This window comes from Tupaia chinensis, unplaced genomic scaffold, assembly GCF_000334495.1.
Source record: "Tupaia chinensis unplaced genomic scaffold, TupChi_1.0 Scaffold000217_1, whole genome shotgun sequence".
Lineage (NCBI taxonomy): Eukaryota > Metazoa > Chordata > Mammalia > Scandentia > Tupaiidae > Tupaia > Tupaia belangeri.
Genome location: NW_006159692.1, coordinates 8,336,939 through 8,346,288, shown reverse-complemented (window position 1 = coordinate 8,346,288; position 9,350 = coordinate 8,336,939). Strand labels below are relative to the sequence as shown.

General features: G+C 59.1%; 2 protein-coding genes and 1 long non-coding RNA gene across 4 annotated transcripts in view; 2 read left to right on the top strand and 1 right to left on the bottom strand.

The window, feature by feature from the left end:
- The window catches only part of RASSF4 (Ras association domain family member 4), a 32,634-nt gene that overhangs the window by 14,742 nt on the left and 8,542 nt on the right, over nucleotides 1–9,350 (bottom strand). For both annotated transcript variants that reach the window (XM_006147678.3, XM_027771509.1), the window contains exons 2-3: nucleotides 7,878–7,965; nucleotides 6,732–6,807 (exon numbers count right to left, since the gene is read on the bottom strand). In XM_006147678.3, the coding sequence (XP_006147740.1) occupies nucleotides 6,732–6,807; nucleotides 7,878–7,939 (138 nt within the window). In that variant the 5' untranslated portion in view covers nucleotides 7,940–7,965. The remainder of the gene's footprint in view (nucleotides 1–6,731; nucleotides 6,808–7,877; nucleotides 7,966–9,350) is intronic.
- On the top strand, nucleotides 93–1,583 carry DEPP1 (DEPP autophagy regulator 1). Its single transcript, XM_006147677.3, has 2 exons — nucleotides 93–370; nucleotides 904–1,583. The coding sequence occupies exon 2, from the start codon at nucleotides 927–929 to the stop codon at nucleotides 1,548–1,550; it is 624 nt and encodes a 207-aa protein (XP_006147739.1). The 5' UTR covers nucleotides 93–370; nucleotides 904–926; the 3' UTR covers nucleotides 1,551–1,583.
- Nucleotides 5,765–9,342, top strand: LOC114007705 (uncharacterized). Its single transcript, XR_003549293.1, has 3 exons — nucleotides 5,765–6,609; nucleotides 7,666–7,835; nucleotides 8,474–9,342. It is a non-coding gene; the product is annotated as an uncharacterized LOC114007705 (long non-coding RNA).

Below are 9,350 nucleotides of genomic sequence, written 5' to 3'. Positions count from 1 at the left end.
CCGCCCCCCACAGCACCCAGGCTGACTGGCAGCTGGGCCAGCCCCGCCCGCCAGGCTGTTTTCTCACAGGGCCTTCCTGAACACTGCTATTTTTGGCCCTCGTGACAGTAATTGATGGCCGGTGGGAAGGTATAAAAGCAGCCGCCCGGCCGTGCGTCCACCAGACAGCTCAGGCAGCAGCTTTCTGCGGCGGACCACGGCCCCGCCACACTGCCCTTGCACACCCCACCAGTGATCTGAGCCAGACACAGCCCAACTGCTGACTGCGGACCCCCACCCTCCTTGCCGGACCTTCCCGGGGGCTTCCCGTGGATTGGCCTGTCCTTGCTCACCTACCCTCCTTGCCACCTCCAGACTCTCTCAGCTACAGGTAAGACACAGCCCATGCCCTCCGGTCTGAGATGAGACCAGAGACTATCCTCAGCTAGCACAGCCTCACCGTGGGTTAGGGGCTGGCAGGGGCTGGGTACCGCGGTGAAGACAGCGGGTTAGGGGCCAGGTGCCGCGGTGAGGACAGTGGCCACCTGGAGGTCACTGCATTACAAAGAGACCGAGGTGTGCTTTTCTGTCCCCTCAACATCTCTGCCAGTGGTGTCTATAACTCCACTTTATGGATGGGTAAGGGGAGGCGGGAGAGGTGACCTTGCTGAAGGTCCAGGGTCAGTAGTTGAGTTCTTGGTTTCAAGTCCAGCTTTCCTGACCCCAAATCTGTTTACTGGGTTCTCTCACTTGTGCGCGTTCTTAACCGAAAGTAATAACATCCCGGGCACGAGGGCTTCTAACGGGGGAGGAAGGAAGAGCCCATCTTAGATCAGCAGCCTTTGAGCTGCTCTTGGGGCACCTTCCTGGGGGCAGCCTCGGATGGGTGGCAGGCCTCAACACCTGTCCTCTGTTGACCACCAGGTGGCTGCCTCCCTCGCCACAGCATGAGGTCCCGGCTTCTGCTCTCGGTGGCCCATCTGCCCACAATTCGGGAGACCTCGGAGGAGACACTGCCCAGGGGGCCCGGGCAAGAGCCCCCCGGCTCCCCCACCCTGGACGACTACGTGAGATCCATCTGTCAGCTGGCGCAGCCCACCTCCCTGCTGGACGAGGCCCCAGCATGCAGCCAACTCGGGCGACCCCACCGGCCAGCCAGGGCCTGCGAGAAGAACCCTCCCGCGTCATCCCTGCAGGACATCACCTCCCACTTCAGCGGCCAGCAGCCCACACTGCCTGCGGCTGGCACCACTGACCCCCTGGACTGGCTCTTTGGGGAGTCCCAGGAAAAGCAGCCAAATAGGAGGACTGGCCCCTCTTCGGGCCCTTGGGGTCCACACAGACAGACGGACAGCGGCAAGGCCAGGGGGGTGCCCAGAGGGAGGCTCTGTGAAGCCAGGGCACCAGGGCACTCCCTGGCAAGACTGTCCTGGGATGGGTACCAGGGCCCGGGTGTGAAAAGCCGGACTGGTGGGCAGCCCGGCCGGGCCACAGCCTCCCCCCGCAGCCCCCGCCCTAGCAGCATCCTCCGGACTCTCTACTCACACCTCCCGGTCATCCATGAACTCTGACCCCTCCCCAATAAAGGCTTCTGTGGAAAGCAATGGGACCTGTCTCTCTCCCCTGCTCCCCTGTGGTGGGCGCTGTCCAGCACATCTCTGGGAGGACCACCTATGGGCAGGGATGCCTGCTCTGGCAATTCCCAGGGAGACCCTACTGCGATAGTGACGACAGCCTGTCTCTCATGACGAGACATGACTGATCCTGCTTTTTCCATCCTTAATGTTTCGGTTGTCAGTTTTCTCGTGAGTGAAATGGGGACAAGGATGGGCCCGACTCCTGGGCTGCTCTGAGGAAGAGACGTGGAGAAACCGGGGTAGGGCTGTGGGACGGCTGTCTCAGCCCCCCGATTTCAGAGCAAGACTGCCTCCTGGCAGCCACACTCAGAGCCCTTGTCCGGTGAGGCCTGAGGAGACAGGGGTCTCAGCAAGAGTGCCACTGTCTTCCAGGGGACCTGCTGCCTGGGCGCTCTGGGCCCTGTAGGGAGTTCCTGATGCCGCGAGCACGTCAGAGTCTGCACCCTCAACCCAGGGGCCAAATGCCTGGGCCCCGTGGTCTGGGCCCACCCCACCCCACCAGCGCCTTGCTGCAAGGCCAGGCTCTCGGCGGGGGCGAAGAGCAGGGTGCCCTGGTGCCCCACACTAGGCTAGCCCAGGTACCCTAAGGCTCAGGCCCTACTTGCTACCGAGTATGGAGGGGTGCGATCAGGGCTGGGGTGGGACATGAGCCCTCCACCCTGACAGTGCTGGGAAGCACTTTGTGGCTCCCAGGAAACATGTCCACGGGGCCAGCTACTCAACCCAAGGACCAGTGGTCTGTCAGGCCAACCCTCCTAAGGAAGGATCCTGGCCTTCCACACCCCCAGAAGAGACAGACCCCGAGAGAAGGGACACTCCTGCAGTTTCTCACACTGCTCAGGAGGGCTGGGGCTAGTGGCACTGGGTGTAGTGTGGGCTCACAGCCACCAGGGGGAGCCTCCAAACCCAGGTGAGCTAGGCACCTGGCTGGGCAGGTGGGGAGCCACAGGCTAGCAGCCCCTGCACGCACTGCCAGGACCTACGGCCTCTGCTCACACTGCTGGTCTACAGCGATGGGCTTACACGCTGGGACTGACGGCTGGACGACTTTATTTTTTTTGAAGAGTTAAAAAAATGTATTCACTTTCTCCATGAGGGAGACAGGCAGGCCGGCAGGCACTCTAAAGAGCATCCTGATGCTGCGATTCACTCCCAGCTTCAACCTGCCCTGGACCTGGACCGTGGGCACACGTGTGCCCTGTGCATGCAGGAGGTCTGGTGTGGACCTGTGGCCCTCCCGCGGGGGTCCCCCTCTCACGGCACGGTGTCCTATCACTGCCGTGGTCTGGCCCCATGGTTTTCTTCCAAGACACTAGTCAGGCTGGCTGAAACTCTCTGCCACCTTCGAAGGCACTACTGTTCCCGGTAGCTCATGCTTTTCACGGTCACACAATCAAAACTACCCCAACGGCGAGCTTTACGGTGACAGAAGCTGGCGCCTCAGCCTCCTGAGAGGGGGCTCCCCATCCCCCAAGCCCCTGGGAAGCTGGGATGGTTCACAGGGACATGCTGGTCAGACAAACGTCACCTCTCCACGTCCTACAAATGCCAATGAGACAGTGGAGGAGAAGGTGCGTGAACTCTCGGGCTCAGGCTGCAGGTGCTACAGGGAGGCCCTGTGACAGCAGAGACGGCCCTTCCAGGGTGCTGTGAGGTCCAGCGAGGGCAGCCCTCGGGGCGAGTCTCATCAGCTGAGGACACCTCAGCTTGGGGATGGAGACTGACAATCAGCCTCTGCGTCTCTGAGACTGTGCAGTGACATGCAGGGAGCTTCCAAAGACCTCCAAGTGACGGAGACGGAGCCATATTATAAACGACTGTGCTCGGACCTTGAGGCCAGGCCGGCATCTTGTGGTTACTGCAATGTGACTTGCGATGGCTTTTCCTACATCACAAAGCTCTCGGATTACAGTGAGTACATCAGAGGCCAAGGGCTGGCGCACTGGGGCTTCCGAGGCAGTCCTCACTCCTCCTGCCTGCCCAGCCTTGGGGCCTGTGGCACCTGTGGAGAGGTGACAGGAGGCCCTGTGGCAAGTGTCCGGTGCTGGGCGTTCTCAGAGGCCAGGAGGTCCCGGGTCTGCCATCTTCAAAATGGACATGGGACCTCAGTGAGACCCTGGAGGGGTGCCCAGGAACTAGTCGGGCCCATCAGTGTCAGAACTCTGTGCCTCCCAGGCCTGGACTCTCATCTTGTAGCTGCTGTGACCCCCAAAAGACACACACTAGGTCAGGCAGGCATACCCTTGGTTGTTAGAGCTGCAGGGGTTTCTGGCATGGGACTTTCTGGGGTTTTTGGCATGGGACTTTCTGGCTCTAGAAAATCAGGTCAGAGCCTCACACTAGCTTTAGGGCTAAGTACACAAAAAACCCCTGTGGGCTGACTTCCTGTCGTGGCAGGAACACCTCTTGCTTGCGGGGTCCTCACTTCTCCATGCAGACTGTCCCGCACACACAGCCTCAGGGTACAGGCTCAGGACTGCCTAGGCCCAGTTGTTCCTGCAGAGGGGAGTATCTTGGGGAATCCCAAGTGCTAATATCAAGCTCTTACTCACTTCTCAAGCTTGACCTTTATCAGAATTCCCTGAAGGGCTTGCTGAATCACAGATGGGAGGACCAGCAGTTCCCGAGTCAGCAGGCCTGGGAGAAGGGGGTGCTGAGAGCTCACATTCCTAACCAATTTCCAGGGGGTGTGGAGCTGCTGGTGTGGGGCCCGCCCGCTGGGGGCACCAGGGTCTTAGATCAGCCCATGAATGGCCCAGAGTTGAAGAATGGCAGTGTAGCCAGAGGGCCCTTCATGCCAGGCTCCACCATGGACCTGAAGCATCAGTCCTCACTGGCCCACAGGTCAAAGCCCTCGGTCCATCCCATACAGTTGCTGTCCAGGGGCATTCTGCACTCAGCACTCTGGGGGTCACAACTCAGGCTCCTCCCTGCTTGCCCCAGGCTTCACTGCTGGCTAGTCATCCTGCACAGTATGGGTTCTGTCACTGTTTTTTTTTCTTTTTTCTTTTGAAAGTTTTTGCTATAGGGGGTGTGTGCTCTCCAGAAAGACAGAGAGACAGAAAGTGAGAAATCACCCCCCTCCAGGGGTGATGGCCCCACTGCAGTCCCTTCTTTCCAGGGGGTGTGGAGCTGCTGGTGTGGGGCCCGCCCGCTGGGGGCACCAGGGTCTTAGATCAGCCCATGAATGGCCCAGAGTTGAAGAATGGCAGTGTAGCCAGAGGGCCCTTCATGCCAGGCTCCACCATGGACCTGAAGCATCAGTCCTCACTGGCCCACAGGTCAAAGCCCTCGGTCCATCCCATACAGTTGCTGTCCAGGGGCATTCTGCACTCAGCACTCTGGGGGTCACAACTCAGGCTCCTCCCTGCTTGCCCCAGGCTTCACTGCTGGCTAGTCATCCTGCACAGTATGGGTTCTGTCACTGTTTTTTTTTCTTTTTTCTTTTGAAAGTTTTTGCTATAGGGGGTGTGTGCTCTCCAGAAAGACAGAGAGACAGAAAGTGAGAAATCACCCCCCTCCAGGGGTGATGGCCCCACTGCAGTCCCTTCTCCTCCATTCTCCTCTCCGGATCTTGAACACTCTTTTCAAGTAAGAAAAGAGATGGCAAAACCAAAGACCACCAGACAGCAGGTGAATGGCTGGCAGCATGCGGCAGACGTCAGGGCCTGGCCAGGGAAGAGCATGCGCAGCAGCAGGAGGCATGAGGCATGTAGTAGTGAGGGAGAAAGGGCAGCTCTCAGAGCTCCGGAGGGTGGGCAGGCCAAGGGAAGAGGGAGCTTGAAGTTTGTGTCATTCCAGGTTGTCACCGGCTGTCCAGCACTGCCTGGACAAAGCTTCCCTTCCCCCAGGCCCACATGACCAAGCTCCTGATGGCCTGGGCTGACCGGCGCGGCGCTCAGGTGGCCAGCTGAGACTGTCTGGCAGGTGGGTTCCACGCAGCCCATCCTGTCACTGGCTCAGCTCCCCAGCTGCCCCGACTTACCAGGGTCACTCTCTGGGTGGTGACCGCAGAAGGCTGGCTGGCTAAGGAGAGGGAGAATCGGTGAGGTCTCTGTGGGTGTCCCAGGACTGAACCGTTCACCCCATGTCCAAAGACAGGAAGGAGACATAGAGTCCGCTGGCTCTCACCAGGCACTGGTGCACGGGAGAAGGTGCAGGAGTCAAACGGATCTCAACTATGAAAACTCCCCAGTACAATCCCACCACAGTAAGATTTGCCATTGGGCTGCAAAAACAGACTTAGACCAAGACGGCGCACAGCCCCGACCAAGGCTTCCATGGGAAACGTCTGGAGGTTCTGGATGTCACTGATCTGCCTGGCCCGGCTCCTGAGCCTGGGTACTCCTGGACGCTCTCTGGAGTCCGGCTGGGACCCAAGGGCTATGTTTGGCCTTGGACGTTTTGTTTTTTTAGTTATAGCTGCATTGTATTTCAAGATGTGGAAAACTCATAGAATTCCGGATATCGACTGTAGCTTCTTTTGATAACTTGGAAGGGGTCTGGCTGTACTGGGCCCACGTTCCTGCTTAGCCGTGTTGGGTTTGATCTGATGGGTGGCTGCCACCATCACGGGGGACCCACTCTTCATGCCCGCCCTGCCTAGCCCTGCAAGCAGCTGAGCTTGTGGCCCCCTGTGGGTCCACCCCTCAATTTACACATGAGAGCACTGAGGGCCAGGAGGTACAGGTGAGACTCTGACACACCAAGCATGCTGGCAGGGGGCAGGGGGGTGGGGACCGAGAGGGACTGTCCTCCTGGTTGCTCCACCCTGTGGTGTGACGTGGAGGGGGAGGGCTGGACTGTGCAGGCACTAAGATTTCCGATTCCAGCCGGCCCGGCGATTCAGCGGACAGAGGCCCACGCGGAGGGGAAAGGCCCCCAGAGCAGTTTGTACCTGCTCTGAAGTCCCACAGGGATACTCGACCTCAGAACCCCTTCCGGGACCTCAGGGAGATACCCTGGCTGCTGGGAACCTGGCTCCTAGTTCGAGGTGAGTATCTCATTTCTTTTGCAAACTGGGACACTCCTGAAACAGCAGAGGAAAGCCAGGGCTGTGGTCGCCAGGCCAGGATAGCCGGTGACCTCGCGAATAGAGAAGAGCAACGGCCTCACCTCTCGGTGTCTCAGCTGGAAGCTTTTGCCCTCGTGGTAGCAGTTGTAGGTCTTCAGCAGGCTTAAGAGCTCCGACCTGGAACGGGAAGAACAGAGGTGCACTCACGGGGGTGGACGGGCCTCGGGTCCTTGTTTGTGAAGCAGGCAGAGAGTGCGCCTCGAGCCCACCACCCGTGATCTGTCGGCTGAGAGACCGCACCGTGGCATCGGGGCACACGCCCTTCTGTCTTCCAGAGGGTCTCACATACGGGGCCTCCAGGGGGTGTGGGGTGGGGCTGACAGGAAGCAAACCTCACTGAAAGGGTTCACAGTACCCCGGACATCGAGGGCAGAGTGGGGGGTGGTACAGTCTCGCCTTTACGGATAACTCCCTGACGACCTGCCTATCCTCCTCTGAGTCACGTCCTTGGAGTAAATCCCCTGGGCCTGACCTGCTGGAATTTTAAAGACTCTTGCTTTTCCCCCATATTGCTTCCTACAAGGGCCTGGTATGGCTGTCATGGGGAACCCCGAGCGGTGCCTGCCTCTTGCCCATCCTGGCTGTCCAAAGTGCAGTCAAGAGGTGCAGATGACAGCCCCGAGAGTGACCCCAAAGGCCTGGGGAGGCCACTTTGTCCAACACTTTCTCCCAGCATAAAGGCAAGCCCAGTGACCTCCCTGGCATGGGGAGGGAGAAGACCAGGGCTGGTTTTGCCCCAAGCTGGGCTCTGCAACCCAGGCCACAGACTGCTCTGAGAGCCACACAGGTCACTGTAACCTTCTCGTAGCCATGTAAAAACGGAAAACGAAACATTAGTAACATAAATGAATAATGTTTTTATTGAACCCACTAGATCTACATTATGATGCCAACATGGGATTAATATAAGAACTCTCCTTGAGCTCTTCATGTGAAGTGCACTCTAACTTCATGGGTCGGGTTCGCCATCTGCAGGTCGTTCATGTGAACCACACCTCCCCAGCCACCATCACGTGCGACTCGGGGCTCCCTCTGCTGGACAGACCTGGCACTATCCCCCAGGGCATACTATCACAGATCTTTGAAAAAGTGCCCAGTACCCTCCACCCTCCCTGCCCCAGCGAGGGAGTAGCCACAAGGAGATGGTGAGTGTGAAGCCCCCGCCCCGCCTGCACACTAAGGCTTACTTCATAATGGACTTGCTGTCACTGATGGGCACGTGAGAACTGGGAGGACCGTCTTCCTTCATCTCCTGAATGTAGTCCTGGAAGCTACCTGCAGGGAAGGCGAGGAAAGGCACAGATGAGGGAGGTGGGAGGAATGCAGCCTGGCTTGAAGGCCTCGCGTCATACCATCTGGGAGCAGGACAGCCACAGCTCACAGGGTCAGCCCAGAGAACGTGGCACCCCGCTGTCGGTTGGGTTCTGGTTGGATAATGGGAGCGGGGTAATGGCCACACCCCTGCCTTTGGCAGGAGCTCTGTGGGGCCAGCCCTTCTGGGTGGGTTCTTGTACTGTCACCAAGTGCTGGGCCGGCAGGCGCCTTCTGTGAGCCGGCTTACCAAGTCCTTCCTACACGGCGCAGGGACCAGCCTGTTCCCACTGTGGGTGAGAAGGCAGGGACAAAGGCTGGACCCTGTGCTCAAGGTCACCCAATGAGTAAGTCGCAAAGCCTCTGTTTGAACATGGCATTCGGACCCTCAGTCTGTTCTCCGAATCCCTCTGTGTGTGGATCTGGGGCAGTGACTTAGGCCGCCCAAGCTCGCCTTTCCTTCTTTGTACAGCGGGGTCATCTCCAGCCTTAACATGGCACTGTCACGACCTTGGGGCCTCGAGGAGCTACTCCATCCCTCCCTGCATCCCTCACGGAGGTGAACCCAGGAACAGCTTTCTCCGCCCTGCCGGCCTCTTCGGCACAGGCACCTGCTTCTCATTCTCCATGGCGCTCTCTCCGAGGACCATGTCTGGTCAAGGCCTCGGTGAGGTACAGCTTCACATGAGTTCCCGGGGGCTCAGCGTCAGGCCCGGCTGCTGCTGGATTGATGAGTGTCCTTGGAACTGTCACGGCAGAGCGCTCTGTCCCCAGCGCTGCCGCCGACCTGCCCAGCACACTCTCTCCCTCTGCTCGACACCTGCTAATGTGAGCCAGCGTCTGCGCTGCATCAGCCCAGCCAGTCTGGTTGGCGTGAGGAGGGGGTGATGTGAGATGTGGGCTTTCTGGAAGACCTCAGGGCCACCCTATAGAGCCCCTTGCTCTGGAGTGAGGTGGGCCATGACCTGGAGGAAAGTCGGGACCCCTGCAGCAAGACCCTAGCTCTGCGGGGACACAGGGTGGGGACAAGGCTGGGGACCTCTGGTCACATTCTTCTTGACAGGACAACGGGGATTTCGAAATTGGGTTTCAGTTCCTCAGCACCTCTGCCTGCCTATGGAAAAACTGACCTGCTGGTTCCCTGTCTGGGCAGTTCCTCAAACACTGCGGGGCAGGGGCTGACCCCACCAGGGTAAGGCCATGTGAGTGGGTGTCACAGTTCACAGTGTGGCTGGGCATCCGTGGCCCACTCTGTCACACATTAAGCAAACTCATGAGAGGAAGGGCTAGATTGATCCAGAAATACAGGAGGTGCCTTCCTTGGCACCTTGCTTCTGCCCCACTTCCTG

Bases quoted from the DNA above. Each gene is read 5' to 3' on its own strand.
- DEPP1 (XM_006147677.3), top strand. From the start codon at position 927: ATGAGGTCCCGGCTTCTGCTCTCGGTGGCCCATCTGCCCACAATTCGG.